This window comes from Corvus brachyrhynchos, unplaced genomic scaffold (genome assembly GCF_000691975.1).
Source record: "Corvus brachyrhynchos isolate BGI_N302 unplaced genomic scaffold, ASM69197v1 scaffold80, whole genome shotgun sequence".
Taxonomy (NCBI): domain Eukaryota; kingdom Metazoa; phylum Chordata; class Aves; order Passeriformes; family Corvidae; genus Corvus; species Corvus brachyrhynchos.
In genome coordinates this window covers 4876105-4898564 of record NW_008236769.1, presented here as the reverse complement: position 1 = coordinate 4898564, position 22460 = coordinate 4876105, and the positions used below count along the sequence as shown (strand labels likewise).

At 38.7% G+C, this 22460-nt stretch overlaps 1 protein-coding gene across 17 annotated transcripts in view; it reads right to left on the bottom strand.

Moving 5' to 3' along the window:
* PROM1 (prominin 1) overlaps nt 1-22460 on the bottom strand; it is a 65081-nt gene that overhangs the window by 22200 nt on the left and 20421 nt on the right. For 7 of the 17 annotated variants that reach the window (XM_017727587.1, XM_017727590.1, XM_008645032.2 and 4 more), the window contains exons 3-10: nt 19413-19471; nt 16495-16521; nt 14759-14964; nt 8253-8373; nt 5526-5589; nt 3068-3157; nt 1522-1739; nt 419-493 (exon numbers count right to left, since the gene is read on the bottom strand). In XM_017727587.1, coding sequence (XP_017583076.1) covers nt 419-493; nt 1522-1739; nt 3068-3157; nt 5526-5589; nt 8253-8373; nt 14759-14964; nt 16495-16521; nt 19413-19471 — 860 coding nt within the window. Of the gene's footprint in view, nt 1-418; nt 494-1521; nt 1740-2381; nt 2406-3067; nt 3158-5525; nt 5590-8252; nt 8374-14758; nt 14965-16494; nt 16522-19412; nt 19472-22460 lie in introns of all 17 variants that reach the window. The other 10 variants (XR_001859785.1, XM_017727583.1, XM_017727595.1 and 7 more) reach the window with 3 other exon arrangements.

Here is a 22460-nt window from a genome sequence, read left to right as displayed (position 1 = left end):
TAAATATTTCAAATAGCTGGAATACAATAAAACTATACAGAAGTATAATTTTATCAATAAAATACAATAATCAATACAATAAAAATACAGGAGATCATGGATTTTTTTATTTCTTTAGCTTGAACCAAAAAGTATAGAGCATACTACCGGATCCACGTGTCTGCCTTTTCATTTTTTAAGGACTGTTCTTTAAAGCAGACAACTGACAATACATTTTAGATCTGTAGTATCCTGGAGCTACAATGCACTACATTCATACTTTCAAGTGCTAAATCTTGGCCAAACAATGAGAGATATCCACCAAGAAGCAGGCTGAGGTGGCAACAAAAGAATTCTGCCTGAGAAACTAAGGGGAAACAAGTGATACACATAGCCCAGTTTATTAATTAACAGTTTAAAAATCTGTCAAGAAACGTACCTTTTGAACTAGACTAGAAAGGTCTATTTTAAGGACATCATTGACCTTTGCAAGCTGTGAGTTCACGCCCGGCAACTAGGAAGGAAAAAGCATGCCTAAATCACATCGAAGTAGCAGTTTTGCTAATTCAGTAAATATTTCAAAGTTAGGAGAAAGGGTAAAGAAACTAGAGTGATCTGTAGTAGAATCTTCCTAAAACATTCATGAAACCTTTGCTGTACAAAAGCAAAGCCCAACCCTCAGTGTTTTTGGGAGAGCAGGTTATTTCACTGCGCAGAGCAGCACTTTAACATAGCTGCTTGACACACTGTCTTGGGGTGACTTTGTGATGTATATCCCCTATCGCTGCCCCATGTCCAGAAATTAATTTTGTGCCTTTCTGTGCCTTTAAACCGAGCCTGAGAGCAGGGAGAGACAAAACCGAGGGAACTTTCTAAGCAGTTTGTTTTCATGTTTTCAAGGACACAGAGATAGCGATGGCTCTGTGTTCAGCTGCGGCAGCAGAGCGAGAGTGGGGAAAAGTACCCCGTTTGCTTTTCGTCAGTTTTTTCAGCTCCTTTTTCTTTCTCTGGAGAGAGACAGAGAGCTGAATTTTTGTTTTCCTGGGAATTTGTTATTTCCTTTTTTTTTTTCTCTGCTGGACTGTTTCAACATCAGAATATATCGGGAGGATTTTCCACCAAGGCCTTGGCCCTCGAGGTGGGTCCACCACACCGTCCCAGCTCCAAGGAGGGGGAGAGAGACATCTACGGAAGGACTCTGAAATTTTCCCAGGTTTCTCTCAGCAGAGCGAGAGGTTTTATTATTTAGCATCATTATCGTTTTCCTGTGTGTGGCTGTAACCTGCCTCCTCTCAGAGGATGTATTTCTAAATTTGGCCAAACCGGAACAAATTTAGTCACCCCAAGACACACACATTTTATCCTTTTCTACACAGAAGATGAAAACAGTGACTGGAATTACCCAGAAACACAGAAAAAGGGAAGGTCACTTATCTCAGAAGTGACAGCACATACCAAGCCACTGAGTTGCAGAAATACTAATGGGCTTATTCAAGGCAATCACATTCTAAGAGTCCGAAAAATATTATTAAAAGATCTTACCCCACTAAAATTGGCGTTGATGTTCAGTTGACTTAATGAATTCCTGATGATATTGCAAGTTGAAGCAGCCTGAGCTGCATTGCATGCAGAGTCACTGAGGGTGTTGCTTAGGTGCATTTTAACATCTGTCAAGTTGGCATGAAGTCTCTCTGTTCCCTCCTGCAAAACCTCTACAGAGACACTCACATTTTCCAGAGCTTCCTTCGTTTCTCTGATGGCTACAAGGATATGAAATTTTTTAAAAAATGCTTTTGTTAGAAAGCAGCCTAGAGATACACATATGAAGAGAAAGGGTATATGCATAAATGATACGATCTTCTTAACAATACTGATTTAATTACTGCCTCCCTCCCAGAAAAACCCTCTAGCACAGAATATGTACTTTATTACATGTGTTTTATTGCACATAAGAACACATCACTTGTGCTTTCCTACAAAGAATTAATGTGCTCAGGTTGTTACTTTTATTGAGATTTCATCCACTTCCTACTTTTCTACCCTTTCCCCATCTCTCCTTCCTCAGCAGTTTCAGTAAAGAACTTTAACATTTGGTCATTAGAAACTAAAAGCCCATATCCATCAAATTGGATTTTCAGTATTTTGCTTATAATTCAACTCCTAAATCATATAGCTGCAGGATGAAAGGTAAGGAGATCATGTTGCATCAGGCAAGCATTAATGAGCATCTGGCTTTAGATTCTGTCCCAATCACACCAAACAAACAAAAGGAAATGAAAAGTACCCCAAACACTGAACAGGTGTTTAGTAGACGAAGAACCACACAGACACTACTAAAAATACACAAAGTTACTAAAATAAAGTGCACTTCACACCACACAAGGTTTTATCATGGTTTTTACCTTTGATAGCCCTTTCCACTTTGACTTCAAGACAAATAAGAGAAATAAAGCAAAAAAAAGGAGAACGATGACAAGTGAATGAGAAGGAATTCATGGGTGAAAAAAAAAACCAAAACCAAAGTGACTCAAGTTCATGGGTGTGTTCCCTTTGCTCTGTAAGCTGTACCTGATTCCTGAAAAAAGAAGCCTTAAATGGAAAAATAGTAAAGGAATATTTTCTTCAAAGGGAGAGAGAACTAAGAATGAGTAATGCCAAACTCAAAGATACAATGAAGAAATGCTGGTTAGCAGCCTCGTAATAATCTTGGCAGTGTACAGAAGAAAATCCCTGACCTGTCGAAAACTAATCTGTAAATAGTTATGGCTACAGTAATTACGTAGCTCTGAAAGGACAGTTTTCCTAGCATCCCTTATTATTCAACAGAAAGGGACAGCAACCTGGAGCAGGAAATTCAAATTTCATCTCTTTTCAATGACTGCCAAAACTAAGTATCAACAATAGCATGTAAATTTTGATTTAGTTTTTAAAGGTATTTATGAATCTTAAGATGTCTGAAATCCTCAGTTTCAAAGAAACATCAAGGCATGTAGAAAAATGGTAAGTTGACTCATGCATAAAGCTATTCCATGCTGTGCCTGTTTTACCATGGCAACAGAACGTTATACAACAACATGTACACCTTTACCTCCTGCCATTGTCAGAGCTGCATCGAGTGCAGGACGTACTTCTTTTCCCAGCTGTTCTTGAACTCTGGTTCCAAGCACAGGTCCAACATCTGTAGTATGGAGAGATAAAAAAACCCCCACATTATACATGGTTCAATTTAAACTGTCTCAAACTACATGCTGTCAGACTCTTACTTAACAAATACATATACTGTATACATACATATATGTATGTTTATACATACAATTTCATATATATATACACATATGAAGAAATATACATATATAAATATACATATATTATTGAAATTTTTCTAAGGCCTGACAGTCAGAACTTAAAGTGACAGAAGGTAATGCAGGGATGCAGTTCTGCTTTAGCTAGCTATAGGCCTATAAATGAAAGTAGTAAATCAAAATATGGTGGAAAATATTCAGCAACGCTTGACCACGCAGGTAAAGACACACAAGAGTTTCAACAAACTCCACAATATATATTTCACTACATTTACTACTTTTTTGGGAATAGGATTTTTCCACAATTTATCTTAAAGAGGTCCAGCATCTGGACAGGAATTTTGTGCCATACTCTTTCACTATACACTGTGTTTTCGTAGCGCAAGAGAAACTAAAGAATGGGTTCTTTTCCCTTCTCCTGTTCCTCGTGTATCCAGCAACATCAAGGTCACCCACAAGCCAGACCTGCCAGTTAGCTCTGCTGAAATCCCTTGAGCATGTTAAGCCCACATCCCCAGCCCCTGCACCCTCATGCAGTCCATCCAGCACAGATACTCACAGACACAGCTACCCCTGCCTCCAAACCCTCCAGTCTCACTGCCCACAAACAGAAATAAACCTTAGTTCAGCAAAGCAACAGAGAAACACTGAGCAGATTTGGCTGAAACATTTTTATGTGACGCATCCTTTAGGTGATCACTGGGTCCTCTCCATTTTCAGATCACAGTAAACTGATTTTTCAGTTGTTTTCCTTTTGATGAGATGGGAATATTGCATGGTACAAAAGCATCCCTTACTGTCAGCACTATCATGTCTGGCTTGGGATGAGAATTTTTACCAAGCAGAAAACACTTTTCAGCATTTCCTTAGGGTGGGCAAACTGAACTCATCTACAGCTCTCTAGAGGTTTCTGCTACTGTTGATTCCCTTAGAAAAAAAATCCTTAGAAAATCCCTTAGAAAAAGCACCCCAGGTGTCACACACTTAAACCTGGTATTTCAAGAAAATAAAAGCTATCTTTATTTGTTGATTACTCTCATAACAGATCCCCCTAGGTTCTGTTAACTAACATCATAAATTGGCCTTGAGAACATATAAACATTTAATTTGAAATTTCCATTTGGAGTGGCTAAGAAGGTTCAAGCTAATACTTGAAATGCAAATATCAATTTTTTATTATTATTGTTATTGTTATCACAGAGTTAAAGATTACATCTATTTTTTTAGACCAGACTGTTCCTCCTGAGAACTAAGTAGGAAGACTACTTAACTACTGCTACTACTACTTTCACAAGCATATTCAGTGTGCAATAAAGCCTCACACAGATAAGACACATTAACCTTTGGGTATGCCAAGTTGGCTGCATTGAAAACTACCTTTAAAATACATTTTAAACCTACACAGAAGCAGAGATTATGGGCATAGAATTCAATTTATTTTAAGTGGCACAATGCCACAGTTGCACAGTTTGAGCCCAGAAACAATCCCTCATTTCATCAATGCAAACCTGTATACATTTATTACCAACTGCTAACAATGCACCTTGAATCATAATGTGTACTGACTATGGCCAGCCCATTCTATTGGGAATTTTGGAAAGTGAATCTTAGATTTAAAAAAAAAGAAATGCGTTTTCTGGTTGTTTTTGTTTACTGAGAGCTTTAAAAGTGATGCCTCATACTGTAACTGTGCTGAAGGGGAAAGTGCAGCAGTTCTACTACAAGTTTTATCTCCTGCTCTTCAGCTGCTCATTCTGAAATGGCAAATACATTAAGCAGCTTTAGAAAGAAGATAAGCTTATACCTCAACTCCTAGCTAAACAGAGGACAAAGGTAGAACAAGAAAAATACACAGAGATCTCTCTCACTGGAACTACCACAACTGCTAGTAGCTCTGTTCCTTGATATTTGGCTCCAATTTAAAAACTGAGGAAAAATATTTCAACCAATGCTTTAAGTATTAGTGATTACTGACCAATTAAAAGGAAAATAAAATATTAGCCTGGATTATTGCATAATAATTCAATAAAATACATTTATTTTGGGAAATATTACACATTATACCATCTCTGAGACACTGTATGTGAAAAGGATTTTAGTCTCACTTATCACCGAGAATAGCACTTCCATTTGAAAACTGTATTCTCATAAATAAAGTTTTGCTTTGCACTATGAGCTAATTACATCATCTTACTGAAGCTTTTAAATACACATTGCTAACCCCCTTTAAATAAAAGTACTTACTATTTAGGTCAGAGAGTGCTTTATCCTTAGTAGTGTTGTACTGGCTCACCAAGTAGTCAATTTGCTGAGAAGAAGATGATTAAAAAAAACTATTAAAAGAATTGAAAAAAGAAGTAATGCTTTTCAATGTGTCAAATTGTCACTTTGAAACAATCAAAATATTTGTGCAACCTCTCCAAACACTGGCCTTCTGTTTTCAACTAAGTATTTTATTTGCTTAGTAGAACTGCACATTAAAAAAAGTGTCTAAATGGGACATCTACTTAATTGGAATATCTCTGTGGCAAATGATTCAGTTCAAAAATATTAAGTAGCAGGAACTGCGGCCTTATGAATGCTTCAAGTCAGTCAGGCCAAGAAGGTTTTCCATGTCTTCAACTCTGTTACTTGATTTTCTCGTGGCATTAGTTCCTCCTTCATGGAAAGACACGGCATTGATGTGGTGGCAATTTTGAAACAATTCACCAACCAGACTGATTTGTATTTGGGCAGCCTCTCAGAGCTTCTCTTGTGGAAAGGAGTCAGCTGCTCTGTCTTAATACAAATGGTTTTCCTTACTCCCAAGTGGATTTGGCCTTGAGCTCTACCGAGACACCATAACAATATAAACCAGCAACTCAGTTACCACCAAATCCTGGGTTTGGAGAAAAGGCTAATAAAAAACAATCCCAAGTGGAAATCTATACTAATTTTGAAAAGACATTAAATAACCTTATTGATTTCTGCTTGGTTAAAATAATGCACTATGAATTTTACCCCAGCTGAGTTAAAGTGATGTAAAGGTTAACATGCTTGGACATATGGATTTCCAATTTTAAGCATGATTCAAATGTGTACCAAAGTGTAGCTGGCTTGCAGTCTCAAACTTTCTGTGAAATAAAGAAAAGAAGGCAAAAAATCCACCCTCAAAACAACCTGTTGATCATACACCAGTGAATCTAATTAAATTACAAAGTATGAAGTGGACCCCTTTTTCTAAAACAGGAGAAAAAAAAGTGAGTTTCTTTCTAAGAAGGCTGTAGGTATATTTTTGCTTATTTATTTTTTTGGTCTACCTAGGTTAACCAAAGGACTAAAATTTTGCAGGGCTACAGGTTTAGCATTGTCTCCAACAATGTCACAGACAAAAGGCGATTCTGTATAACTAATAGTGTTATAGCTCAATACTCAGGGTCTCTAAATCTCCTGTAACATGAACTCTTAACACAGGACTTCTTTTTCAAATCCTCTTACATGCTGTACACACCTCATACCAGTGAGTCAAGGACATCAGTTTGAACTTCAGAGCTTTATAGCCTATTAGTTGGATACTAGAACTTTCTTCAAAAAATTGAAATTCTTCTCCTTTCAAGAAATTCTTACAAATGTGTGTGTATATATGATACTCATGCACCTTGTCTGGCAAAATGACTCAGGAGATACAGTTGATGACTGCATCAGCACCATGTCTAAAAAAGAAAAGGTACTAATTCCACGCTGAAACTAAAAAACTACTTAGTGAGACTTTGACTAACCTCTGGCAAAAGTATTCAAGTCCTGACACTTTTAAATTTAGTCATTCAGTGGTTTTATTAACATTTTAGCTATTGTCCGCTTTTTTCTCTATTAAGGTGGTTACTTCTACATAACAGATTTTCTCTTCTGATGTTCCTGATTGTCAGCACCCAGCACACTGTCAAGGGGACTCTGGTGTTCTCTGATATGACTGAATTGACCCCAGCATCAGGTCCAGACTGACCAAAAGCCCTCTGCTTCAAGAGGGATTATTGGCATGACCTCCACTTCTTGCCATACACCTCCATCACCCATCTGGCACAACACCACGCGCAAACAAGTTTGGGGAACAACTCCAGATAGGAAAACATTTTATGGTATCCCCCAGATGTTTCCTGTTCTCACACAGCCCTGGTTAGCAGAAAAGCAGCCAGAGTTACTGTGACTGAGATGCTACCACACTTGTGGATTCCACATAACTGCATGGATTCCATCTATTGTTAATTTATCAGTCATGTGAAACTAAAACAGATTAATAAAATTAAATTCAAATAATTAAAACTAATGAAAGTCAAGGTAATGGAACTGTCAGAACTTTTTGTCCCCCTACAAATTCACTAAGAATTGAAATTGCACATTGTCTACAAATCTTCCTAACTAGCATTTCTTTTTTTTTTTTTTCCCCCAAACACAAAACAAGATATGCAGAGGACTGTTTATGGGACTCTTAAGGAAAATTTGAAAGAAAAGAATCTTTCCTGTTCAGTACAGTGTGACTCAGGTTTACAAAAAACAGTCAAAAATATTCCTGGCAAATAAGTTATTGTGGCTCTGTCCCAGAGCACACAGAAGTATGCCCAAAATAAAAGGAAACAGGAAAGAGCAACAAGGAATCCAAGTTTTCATGTAATTCATTTTTTTTTATGTTCCCCTTTCAAAACCTTATTTTTCCAAATTATTTATCTTCAACACAGCAGCACAGTACCAAATTACAGCTCTGAAATTGTTCAAGGAATGCTGATCCATCAGGGTAACTCCCAAGCACTTACTGCTGTGTGAAAACATCTTACCTTGCACCATTTATTTTACTTAGTGAGACCGACACACAAAGAATAAACAAAATGCTCTAGGTGTGATTTATATTAAACAGAAAGAAAGAATAATTTTCTGCAATATTTCTTATTTACACCTCTTCCCTCCCACCCTCATTCCCCATAAAGAAAAATTCTTTACCGCTGGAGTGTCGTTAAGGAAAATTTTCAGATCTTTAAAATTACTGTTAACCAGTTTCTTTGCTCCTCGGACTTGGTTAGTTAAATGCTGGTTGGCAGCATATGCACAGAGCACTCCAACACTACAAAAAACATACATAACAGATATTTGTTAATGTAAGTGCACATTCTAACATAAAACAGAATCAAAAAATTATAGCCAGAAAAACTTCAACATTATCAGAAGAAAGAAAGGTCTCCAGAAATCTACACATTCTCTTTTTCTTAGTACAGGCTCTCACATACACCATGAGGCAGACTAAGCCAGAAGGGCCAATATTGTACTACTAATTCAAAAAAAACAAAGGAAAAGTGATGTTTACCCAAAGTCTTCTGAAGTTATTAATGTACAGCTACTAATCCATTTGCATGGGTACTGTCAGAAAATGTGTATAGCCTAGGTAAATTGTATGAGACTTAGAAACATTAGGCTCTTTTACAAGTATCATTAACCTTGACAAATGCTTCTAAGTTAACTGTGAAAAGCAGTATTTTTCATTTGATAACTTCAGCAAGATTTATTCATAATAGCACAATTTATTTACGTAACTTCATGGATCTTTCAAAAGCACACAAGCAGTCCCTATTAATGCTAAAGTAATAAGCATTTCCTGCTACTGAAACAAAAGGTGGAAAGTGAGCTAGACTTCCTGTCAGCACTAATGATGATTATTTTGTATTTGATCACCCCTTACCATAAAGTTCTCATTATGGCACGACAGATCTGCACAAACAGTAAGTAAAAAGACAATTAAAGGTCCCATAAGAGACTTCAAAGCTCTCTTATCATACATGAACCTTACCTTTTTGTTTAGATTTGGTGTAAAACAGACTTAAAGAGAAGGATGAATTTTGTTCTTAAACATCTCACATTCACAACAGCTAACCTTGCAGACAAGTACCAGAAAAGACAAGAGTAACCACCAGAGTGGTAATAGCCTGAAAATCAGGCTGACTACAAACCCATCTGATGGGCTAAGCCCTAACTCTGCGATTTAACCAGTAGAAATCTGAGATCCAGTCACCACAGGCAGGATTTATCCCTCAAGGGCGGACACTGCCTTGAGGCCGCAGTCAGGTGCTTTACAGGCAATTTCTGGTTGGCACATTTGTTCAGTCTCGTACTTTGTATTGCAATTCACCAGCTCAATACTAGAGAGGCAGTACCCTGAAAGGCCATTATGGACATCCAAACACAGGAGAAGGGAATCACTAACACAAATGGTACCTTACTCCTGCCTGACTATCAGATTTCCTAAGTTGGGGTGTCAAGAAGACTTAGATACTAGTATTGTTAAATAAGACTTAAGGAAAACCTAAACCAGGCTGTCTATGGGGAAAAAGATACATGATAAGTATAACTCTTGCTCCAAAGAATATTCATTCAAAGGAAGCCATAATACAGCCACATAAATGAAATGATGGAGAGCCAACCTAAAATAACATTACTTGTGTATCCTGGCAAGACAGAAGCAAACACCCTGATTTATGATGCTCCTCTCAAAACTAAACCTTCATCTTTATTTTGCTTTTCCTACTTTAGCTTTTCCAAACAATGTAAAGGCTTGTTCTCCTGGTAAAACTGGTCTCAAGTACAAGAATTTGTTGCTCTAAAAAATAGTCTCTGAAGGAAAAGTCTAATTTTAAAGCAGGTTACAGGGAGAGATGGCAAGACTACATGCTACAGGTCGGGTCTATTAGGATTCCTTTACTAACATTTTTCTCAATATACAAAAATATGCATGACAGGATGACAGAGTTTGACATAAAGAGGTTGCTTCTCTACCCAAAATTTCACAGCTATATCTTCAAAACTGACTACTAATTAGCCTCCCTTGAAGTCACTATGGAACAAAGGGACACACAGATATATCCTCCCACTTAACCTACAGCAAATGGCATAGTTTTATTTCTACTATGACCAACACTCAAGCAGCCCCTATTATCAGCTACCTCCCGAGGAACGAGAACTGAGAATGCCTAAATACCAAGGAACTGAGTAACCTTCAGTTCAAACCATTCTATAATTCTATGACAAGCATAGCAAGTAGTTTAATTTTGGACATAGGCAATATATTATTTCTTTTCACTCTACTGTGATGGCAATTACTACCAAAACTCTTCTAGCTTTTCTTTGTTAATTAGAAGACAAACTATCTCAAGCTGTCAGGAAAAGCAAACATTTGTATATTGCTGAGGCTCAGAGCTAATAACCACATCCTCCTTCTTTAGACAGAGAGCGTTTTTATGTCCTTTCAATGTTATGCTCAGAGATCAGAAAGGTCAACTGGAAGCTAACAAAACAGTACTTTGTAAGAGCTCAGCACAACCATCTTTCTCTTCAGCATCCTAAATGGAAGGAGTGGGAGGAAACAAGATAGTGGAGATACTTCAAGCAGCCAAGGTACTCAGAACAATTGTGACTATACTCAGGATGTAACTAAACAAATACACAACATGAGAGGAAAAACCTATTTATTATGTAACTGAGCCTTGAGCCAACATTCAACAAGCTGCTATGAGGAGAAAGTCGTACAGCAGAATAAGAAGGACATGCCTTTTCTTTAACAGGTTAAGCAAATTGTTAAAACAATTCTTCAGGAGTCCAATATTCCACACTCAAGATTCCTGTCAGGTTTCACAGATGGATATAAATGTTACTAAACCAGTTGTGGGGGGAACCCAAGCTTTCCCTTTAGCTGAGCTCGCAAAAAATTTCAAGTCACAGAATAGAAACCCTGAGCTGATTCGCATATTAAAAGAATACCCCCTTCCTCGCTACCAGATAATGAATTTAAGAAGATAATGGGATAGAGATTTCTGTTTCAACTTTTCCACCAATTCTTTCAGATAATGTTGATTTCCAGGTTCTGAACAACATGTATTACCAATCCTACAAAGCCAAGAGGACAAATGTGAAGCCCGATGGCACTTGCCAAGATGCCAAACACCATTCTGTTCCTCCAGAGTTGGCTTTCCCTAACATCCATCACCTCAAGAAAGAGGTTATAACACAAGCCCTCTTGGAGGCACAGAAAACTGACTACGTGTTCTTCTATTCAATAGCCAGGACATTTTCTATTACCAGAAAATTTGGTATTGCAATATATACTTTCTTAAAAATCAAACATTCCTCCCTTGCCTTTATAATGTACAGAACCAATGAAATTACATTTCTTTCCCAGAGAAAACATGTTTGCCTAAGCTTGCAGATGACTAGCAAGTAAGATGTCATAGCAAGCCTCTGTCCCTAAACTTTCAGTTAACATTTGAAGAAAAGCATATAATTGTTTCCATTATAAGTCTGGAATATCAAATCTGCTTAGCTATGTATTTGATAGGCTATTTCTACATCCCCTGCTATTTAGCAATAGAACCTTACTTTGTAAGAAAACGTTTATATATAAAAGCTGTGAACTACCAAAACCACTGCATTTTTGACTCAATCTATAAAGAAGTATTTCAAACAGAAAATGACACCCTAAAGGCCTATTAAGATAAACAACTGCATATGTAATCACAGGTTTTCTGACTTCTTTCTTATACCCCTCCGTGAGGAAAGCATACTTCTCACCTTAAGCCCCACCTGCAGAAAGCAGATCTGGATGAGTTTTTTTTTTAATTGAAAGCAAAAACCCCAAACTCACATTTCCTTTACACATCACTCCAGTAAGCTGAGTCTAAAACCTCATTCTAATTACCAGAGCACTACATCAGTGGTAAAGTGAGAAGAAATGTTCATCGTAATTAAAATCTACTAGCTGAAATATTCCAAAATCTACATTAACAGCATATATACGTCGGTGTGAACCTGCATCCTGACACACAAGAAAAACCATCCCCATGTTACTAGAGTTTTCTAGAGCTGTTGCCTAGATACACAGTCTATTGCAAGCTCTACAATCAGAGTCTTTCCCCTACTAATACTCTCCACTGTGCATTTAACCTGTCTTTCCCAGCCAAGGAAAGACAGTTTGGAACCATTTCTCTGTATCAAGGACTGAAAAAAAAAATTAGAAAAATAAAGAAAAAGGAAAAAAAAAGGCTCAATGAGAGAATCCCAGAATGTCTGGCACTGCAATAGAGAGAGAAAAGATGGAGAACATACACTTAGATGGTAATCCTAAAGAAGTCCATCCCCTTAGAAATCCTTACCAGTCCCTCCAGCAGCTGTCTACATGTACATTCCACAGGAGTGCCTGTAAAGCAAAGCTCTGCTGGCAGAGGCGTGGGTTCACAGTACTCTGAGGGATGCCAGCCTTGCTAAATGCATCTTCTGAAGCAGCACAGCTCTGGGTGAAGGAGTCTGTGACATTCCAGTCACTTGGCAGGGGTTTGGGAGACCTACTCCCAAAGGTGGCCTCCTGTGCTGCATGAACTTGAAATTATACCCAAACAATGACAGGACCCGCCTTAGTAATTTCATTGCACATCTCAGTGTAACCCTGTATTGGTGGACATCATTCAAGTTTTCGTTCTTTTGGCTCTGTCTGCAAGTAGCCATAAATATTTTACTCGCACAGGACTAAACTCTTTTGGTTATTGTCACAGCTTATGTATTCAGCTCTGGCACAGTCCTTGAGAAGTGTGATTTTGGGAAGAACTGCAGGTAAACCTTCCACCTAAGCTGAAACTGCATAGGAACTTTGGGGGAAAGCAGGTAAATCCACAAGGAGGCTTTTTGAGTACAGTACAAGACATGTAGAAACAGTTTTAAGCAAACCTCAGGCTTCCTCCAGTATTTTTTGTGGGGAAATAGCTGCCAGTAAGACTGTCCTTTTGTGTTACAGCACAGCAGTGAGCAACCTGACATGGGCTTAAATAGATCCAGGCATGGCATCTTCTCCTCCCTTGTGAAAGAAGATCCAGGAAGGGCAGGAAAATCTCCCTTTGTACAGTGGCATACTGGAGATTTGAGCCCTCAGTCAGTCTGGGATCAATAATTTTAGCCCTGTAAAGTTCTATCTTGCCACGCACATCACTCACAGCATTAGAGACTTAACCAGGGAGTCGTATGACATCATCTCCACTCAACCTGCAGAGTGATCTCAGGCCAACCTCTGCCTTAGGGTAAGCATCTGATACTCTTCATGTCTCACAGAAAAGAAAAAAAAAAAAAAGCAAAAAGAAATTAAAGAGGCAATTTCCTTTGTTCTGGAAAGCGTATCACTAGGGATCACTGATCTGCTAATCATGACCTGGGAAGAAGCATTTGCCTGTGCTGGGTATTCTTAATCCCACAAGGATAGCTGGCAGCAAATGCACAAGTTAAAGAGACCAACAAGGGGGACAATCTCTTAATTTCTCTACTAACAGGCAACATTCCTCAGCCATTATAGCCAGAAACCGCATCCTGCAACGTGGTGGAGAGACAGCTGGCAGGCTCTGTGACCTACCTCCAGTTTCAACATGCTGAGAGGTAATTTACTAACTTACTGTCTTGAAGGTACCCTTGAACTATGAAGATTTGTCCTGTCATCATGGCAGGGATGCACCTATCACCATACACCATTCAGTTTTCAGGTCTTCAAATTCTTGAGAGCCATGTTTGTTAGTGATGTCTGGGAGAAAAGAGCATATTCCCATATCTGATACCAGCCTGACCTCTATTTGAGCATAAGCAAGGTCACTGTTTGTCATGACACACAGTAATAGAAAAAAAATAATTTAGATTACAGTGAAATGACGAAATACGTCCTATCTGACTGAACAGTCACTGTATAGATCAAAAGACTTGTTTCTTCTTTTAATATCATCACAAAATAGGGATAGTTGGCAGGTGAAAGCAAGAAGCAGCTAAAGGAAAACAGAAAGCCTGAAAGCAAACAACATATTTTGAAAGCAGGAAAAAGTCTTGACTGTAGTTCCTCATCACCCATTACACACCCAGCACAGGAATATGCTCTTAACACCAAAAGTGCAAAAATGTCTGCAAACTCCAGGATTTACAAGGAGTGCATGCATGGTTTAAGCAACTCAGTACCCAGAAGAAAACCCATTGTTTTGAACTAGTAATATTATCTGGAGTACTACAAATACTGAAGGAAGTCACTTACTTGCTTTTCTTACCACTACAACACTACCAAGAACAAAGCAGTGTGTGGTATCTGAGGTTCTCTATGGGATGGGAACTGAACACAGGACACAGTCTCTCGTGTTCACAACTCTAATGTAACATTCTGCAACTGCTGTTTTGAGACTGGCAAAAATGCCAATTGCCAAATACAAACATAAGTTTTTTGTTTGTTTCACACCTACATTCTGCCTAAGTATGTATGTAATGACCTGTGGATAGCAACAGTAGCAGCATTTTTATAATACAGTTACATTTTCTTTAATAAGCAATAATATTACTTAGTCTAAGAAAATAATTTCTGCACCTGTAGGCTAATACAATATTACTTGTCATATGACACTGCAAAATAAGTGCTATACCAAGGTTTATATCATTCTCTTTATCACACTTGCCTTATTATTAAAGAAGCAACAAAAAGAAATGTTGCAAAACAGCTCCTCTGACAGTCAGCATTTTTCTTCTGTCTTTGATGCATTTCCCCACCACAGTTGTCACAGCAACGACACATACAGAAGCAAAGTCCCACAAGAGGCAGTAACAAAATAAATAGCAATCCCAAGGCTGCGGAGACTATAAAACCGATTTCATAGTAGATGGCCTGTAATTCAGACAAAAATAGTGGTAATAGCAGGTATCACACAGTAACTGCAATCAATATAGAGCAAATAATTAAAAATCAAACTACAGACTAAACCATCTACTAAGTTACTGAGGTTAAGGACTTGGTATATTTTGTCAATAATTGACAACTTTTCTAACAAAATGATACATAACATTGTAGATACTGATAGCTAATAATTATTTGGCTAGAGTATTAGCTAGGCAAACTACAAGAGTGAGTGCTAAGAGAGCAGTAGGCTCACAAGAAGTAAATGTGAATCAATGCAATGGAGACAGGTTAAAAATGAACACATCTGAACTCTCAGACCACAAATTTACTGTTTCTCACATCTGTTTCCAAAAAGGCTCCACAAATGTCAGCAAGGCTAACTAGAGCAACACCTCATCGGGGGAAAAGGACGCTTAGCTTTTTCTCCTTTTTATTCAGTTAAGAGTAGAAAAATTCATATGAACCCCAAAGGGAAGTATTTCTCTGGATGATCAATTACAATGGCAGAGGTTTCTCCAAACTGCTGAATTTAAAACTGCTTAGGGACTGGAAAACATGAAGAAGCAGACAGATTTTAAGACCTCTCAGGTAAAGACATTTATTCTGCTGCCAAACAGCAAAGCAGCAGCAACTAAAAGGATACTTTCAAAAGCTGGCAGGAGTGAAAGGGAAGGATGCAATGCAATACCCTGACTTGTTTTCACACTGCAAGAGCCCCAGGACCAAGAAGCTGGGCCAGGCAGCCCTGGCACAGCCCTACATGAGGCAGTGTGGCTCCCAGGGGACAAGGTGTGAGTTGGCCACGCTGTTTCCCTCTGCTGAAAACAAAGCCCAGCTGAAACCGGACCAGGGAGGTGTCTGCACACAGAGATAGCACAGTGTGGGCACGTCCCAGGGGTCTTTCTTCCCTGAAAAATCTCTCTTCTCTTTTCCTTTCCCAATCTTAGGAGAACTAATTCTCACACTAGTACTTTGAGTCTTCTTCTGTTTTACAGATCCACCAGCACAAGGGCAGCTTGGCACCAAAAGGATGAAATTGAGGCTGTGTAACTGTCCTGCAAAATAAGTTACAATTTCTCACAAGATATCAATCATGCTCTAGTTCCAGCTTTGCTGATGCCCTTCTTCACAATCCCTAATTACCAACTGAGCCAAATACAGCAACTATCACCATTAGTAGAGCTGCAAATTTCTGCCCTAATTACCAATTCTAGGATGAAAACTATTCTTTTAATTATTATTTTTAACTGCTGGTTAAAACCTGTGCTTCCTTCTGAAGAATATGAACTACATGCTTGAAAGAAGAATTTGGCTGGATTTTGCGGAAGAGTTACTGGGGTTTTTTCTAGCTAGCTGAACACTTCAAAAATTATATGACAGCATACATTATTTTAAGATAGGTTAGATGGAAAAACAGTATTTAAAGTAACATTAAAAATGGTTATGGATGTTTTAACAGAAGCAGTGCAGACATGGTTAGTTTCTTTTCAAAGCTGTACATCTACCATAAGACGTTACCTGAAGAGTCAGGACAACATTTTCTGGCTGCGGAAGTCAAAACAAATGGAGAATGTGTATAATACACAGGCAGCATGCACAGAAAACAAATCCCATGAATAATGAATAATTAACCATGACTAGACCATAACAATTAACAACACAGAAACAATAACAAACAAGCCACGAAAGTAAAATAATGCACAGAAGCACCATTAAATAATTATGGAAAAATATTTACAATAAAACACATAGCAGCTATTTTCTGGTATCCTTGGTGAGTGAAAGGAATCCAGGATTTGTCCAACAAATCCTTCCATCTTAAAACAATGACAGACCAGTTACCTCCACACTGAGCATCTATTTCATATAATTCCCAGTATATCTCACAGAAGGCCAGAGATTGCATTACTTTGTGGTTTGGTGATTTCTTCATTAATTCCCCCTGTCATAACTGATATGATATTCTTGACTAACTTTTTCTTCTCAGTGCTTATTTTATTTTAGTAGGTCCAGTAGCACTTTTGGGATCTTAACACATTACACAAAATATTCACCCTAAACGTTTAATTAACCACGTAGAGGTTCCATTTAAATTATTCAAAAGAAAAAAAGAAAAGGCATTCAAGAAAGACGGAATAAATCTATTTAACAGTTCTTACCTATCTTCTTATCTGTAAAACCAGAAAAACACTGAAAACTAAATATTCAATGACAGAATTCCAGAAGAACTCAATTTCCCCTTTGTTTCCACAGTAGAAAATTAATTTCTTGTGTTTTCCCCTTCATGTCTGCATGCCAAGTTCACAGCTGATAGTGCTTTCCCCTTTCTCCTAACTGGAAGAGAAGCAGATCAGCTAAAGCTGGCAAGACCCCTCAGCCCAAAGTCTGATGTGTGAGAATCAGAAATTTTCAAGTTTTATCGATTTTTTTTATCAGCATCACACACATCCTTTTGAAACCTCTACTGTACAATACTACTTAAAATGTTCAAAATCATATTTTCTTCTGTATTAATGGAAAGATAATGCTTCCCCTCCCTTAAGAATCTGGTACCAAATATGATTTTGAATCATGATGCTTCAAGCACGCAGCCACCCAGCAGAAGCAAAGCAATGGCAGCAGCAGCGAGCTGGCTCCCCTGAGCAGGCACGGCTCAGCTGCTGGACTGTTCTGGCAGACTGCTGCCCCTGGCAGGGCACAGGGAGATGTTCATGGTTAGAGTCCAACTGGGAACACTAGGACACACAGCACAGAAGTGGGAAGGGCCTCCTGGGTCACTAACACATTCTACAAATAGGTTTAAAAAATGATACAGAGGAATGACAGTAGAAATTTAACAGGATAAATAGGAGTAGCAGATTTCCTGCTCCTGCTACTGAAGGGCCGTTCTCAGTGCTTGGTGTGAGCAAGTCTTCTTCGCACATGTCCATTTCCAGCCCCCTTGCTTCTGTGCCAGAACTATCTTTTGCCGAAGAAGCAGAACCTTCTTCCTGGTGCTTCCTCTCCGTATATATTTTAAAAGACTAATCACACCCCTTATCAACTCTTTTCCCAAGCTAAACAAACTCTTCCATTTTCCTCTGAAGACCCGCAGGTTTCCCAGATCACCCTAATGGACACTTCCTGAACTCATCCTAGCCTGAATTCATTCTCCCTGAATTTGAGTGATCAAAACCACAGGCAAACATTTCTAACTACTTATCCACACCCTTCAGCGGTATTCACACTTCCCTATCTCCACTGGAAATTCTTCCAGGGGCACATCTATAGTCATGCTGGCTGTTTCACAGCTGACTCTGGCTGATGTTTCTGTCTTCTGAAGTACCCTCTACTTGTCCTGATATATTTTCATTTTCCAGATTTGTTTCAGAGTTTTGTACTGTATTCAGGTCAGAATTTGGACTGATACTGGCCTGTATCTGTCCTGCTTCTTAAGAACTCCTAATATTTTAACTGCTACCCTATAATCACATCCCCTACACAGGACTAGTCTCAGATTTCTCATGACTCATGTACTAGTTACTAAATACTCTGCTTGTGGTCAGGGATACCCCCCTAGAATCTAACACCTTTGTTCTGAGACTCTCCCATCCAAGCCCTATCTTACATTCTTCCCTGGGTATGCAGGAACAATCTGTGATGCACCACTCTCTAGAGCCCCATCAAGCAGGTGGGATCAGCAAGAGTCACTTGATGCAGCATAACAACACACACATAACCCCCACACCAGGATGTCATGCAGAACTTATCAAGCTACTGGAGAAACAGGCTTGTTGCTGGGAAGACATGGAAGCACCAGTAAGGCTATTCTGATTGACAGCAATAGCTCAGTGTCTGTGTGCAAGTACCACACTCATCCTCCTGACAGGTACACCATACTGCAGGGACCAAAAGCAAGTCGCTCATTTGAAGCAACTTGTCCATTGCCTGGGCACAGTTAAATTCCTACTGCAGAAACTCAGCTCCTGATTTGAAAGTGGAACACTGTGCTCCAGAACAGCCCAAAACTCAGATGCACATTCCATTCCATCTACTTACTAATATATAAATAGCATATTTATAATATAAATTCACCTTTTTGAGAACAATAGCTGAAGCTTACATGAGAGCTAAGCAGTAATAGTTCTCCCTAAGTTTTTAAAATAAAAGCAGTATTTTTCAATACAAAGTGTCTTCAATCTTTGTGCAACAATCACATTACAGCTGGAATTTTTAAGTCATCCTTAACTATGAATAGTTTCTTAACAGTGGTTTGTGGAATTTTCTTTGTAATTGGTCCCACATTTTTCATGAAAATGTCATACTTGTTATTCAAAAATTTCCTGTTTGTATCCTGTTCATATAGTTTTAAAATACTAATTCCTGGTTTAGAAAAAAACACGAATTTCAAAGTCATAGTTTTCATTATTTTATGCAGATACACATAGACAATTTACCTTTTGATAATCGCCCTGTGAATTTCCAAACTGCTGCTGTGCTAGTTTTCTGATGAGATCTGAAAATAAGCAAGAATATTCCACAGTTTTAAACAACATAATTTACAAAAGCGGAGGAAAGAGAACAGTATGAATTCTACCGTTAGGTAGACAAGATGAAATTAAGAACAGAAATCAACAGCATAGGCAAGTATGTAAGTGTCCCCATAAATCTGTCTACTAACAACATCTCTCCTCAACTGCGTTTTATGAGTTCACAAGAATATAGCCAGGTTGTCTATCAATTAATCAGTTGCCACTGAAATACAGTGAAGGTTTTGCTGAGGTCATCCTCTGCACCATAAAATCATTATTAAAAGTTCATCACAAATGTATCAATTACTTGGACAATGTTTTGGCTATCAGCTTTGCTTCCCATTTATGCCAAGTACATAAGCGCATAAATATATAGACATAAACAGAGCATCAGATACATAATGCACAAAACAAGCATGCCAATGATGACTTCTTGATTGAAGGGTACAAAGAAGACATTATCTTGCCAACATTATCCCAATCTTTTTTCCCCTTTTTATTTTTATATTTTCTTTTTTGATCTCTGGATCAACAGTGAGTACGTAACACCACCAAAACAAATCAGAAAGCCTAACATGTTACTATTTACTGTGCATCGATCCAACACTCATACTAACTTACTCACAATATAAAAAAAAATACAGCAATCTCTAAAAAAAGAGTAGGAATTTAACACAACTAGTGCCACCTTCAGTAAACCCTGGTAGCTGCAACAAATGGATCCCCTTCTTGGGACATCACCAGCCTACCATAACTAAGGCTTTGGCAACCCTATGGGAACTAAGCCGGCAACTGTGGCTCCTGGTCACTGCTGTGACACCCTGCACCTGAAGGAGCGAGGCACCACCAGCTCTGCAGACCCTCTGCCTCAGAGAAGCACCAGTGGCCCAGGGCATGCTCCATGCTAGGCTGTGTAAAAGCAACAGCGTTTGGACATTTGGAAGAAATAACTGACTGAGCTTCTGGTCTCCTCTGATGAAGAGAAAGCACATTAGGAAGGAGCACTCTACACCTCAAAGAGCTCAAGGAGGAACTCTACCCCCCACACTCCCACAGAGCTGAAGTCCATCCTACTATTGCCTTGTTTTTAGTCTCCCATGTGCAAATGAACGAAGTTGATAAAAACCTCCAGTAAGTTATCCAACCTGGGGATCCATAAAGGACCTGAAGGTGTGAAAACTGACTGCTCTCCTCCCAAAAATTTAAGGCCTCTCAGAATTTATCGTAGCACTTGTGAAGTATATTCAGGGAGCTCACAGGGGCTGTGATCTCACTCCTCTCTCACCCCACACATGGCTCAGGAAAACAAATTCCTAAGCAAGCAGTGTCCGTTAGTTCTCCCTCCTCAACATCCCACAGTGGGAACATGGACTTGACTGATTGAAGACATCCTGAGGAGCTCCTCACAGAAAACTGTATCCATGGAAAGAAAACACACAACAGCAAAGCACCAACTGCTGCTTTAAGGCAGGTAGTCCCTGCAAGGGAGCTGCAGCTAGCAAGACTGCCAATTAAAAAATAAAAATCTGTTAATGCATCACTGAAGTGCCAAGCCACAAATCATTCCTTGGTTGGGGAGTACATTCCAAAACACTCACAGAGTGCTGGTAGTAAGTAAGCAAGGACTCTATGCTGAGGTAACCTCAATTTGGAAAGACCATATATAAAGTACAAGATAAGGCTGAATCCCACAATAAGAGAAATAAAACCAAAACATATGCAGAATAAGCACCTGGGAAGCTCAAAAGAGCTATGATCCCTGCAATTTTTTTCACGCTCTGCATCTTGGGAGTCATGAGACTGCTGAAAGAAAGTCTCTTTCTTTCACACCACTGTATGAGCAACACACAACTGATCCACTGCTGCAACTCTAAAACATCTCGCACGCTGGCACCAGCCAAGTCCTCCCTGCATTGAGACCATCCCAGGCAGCATCTGTGTTTCTCCGGAAGTTTCAGCAACAGGGACATACAAAGCCAGGTGAGGAAAAAATGCACAAACCCCAGCAGTGTAATTCCCACTGGTTGTTGGACATTTTTTTCTTCCTGTTGACATCTATACTACATAAGTAAATTTAAGAAATATGGCTGCATGAAATAATAAATGCAGTAATTTTTTTTTTACAGCTAGATGGCTTTCAGCATATAGGAAAAGAGAGAAAACAACTCTCTTGTTTACATATTGATTCAGCTATTTAGCATTGTGTAGCAGCCACTGATGAGAAACTTTGACCAGCTTCAATCAGAATGTGATACGATGGAATAATAAAGAAAAGCTTTTGTGATCCTCAATGCATGAAGCAGCACAGACTGTGTGCAGGTGATCAGATACAGGAGCCAACTGCCCAGGATGCTGTGGCATCACTCTCCTTGATGCTGCTCTGAAGGGAACCAGAAGAGCCCCGAGCAACCCCCTCTCATTTCCAGGCTGCTCCTAACTTCGAGGTTCATTTTGCTTTGGAAAACAGTTGGACTTGATGATGTCTGAAGGTCCCCTCCAATGTGAATTATTCTAAAGTTATCCTACAATCATAATGACTTTCTGTTGTAAATTATTTAGTGCAGTAGTGAAAACACTGCCAGGAAGCATTTAAGAAAGCAAGACTTTATTATTGACAAAAATGTCCTTTGATACATTTCCTACTGTTGGGAATTGGTACAAGAAAAATCTTAAAAGCATTAGCTTTTCCTGTTAAATAAAAATTGAATGCTTTTACCCATTCTCCTAGTTGAGCATCTCGTCCCATAATAAGTTAAACATTAAAAAAAAAAAATTCGCTAACATGTTACATTAAGTTTTACATATGTGTATAAACACACACACACAAATATTTATGGCCCTCTGTAGGAATAAATTATGCATATAAAAGTAACTACTCAAGAGAAACAGAATGGTTGAGATCAGAAGGTTCCCCTTGAGATCATCCAGTCCAACCTTCCAGCTCAGGCCAGAGTGACCGACCCCCCACAGGCT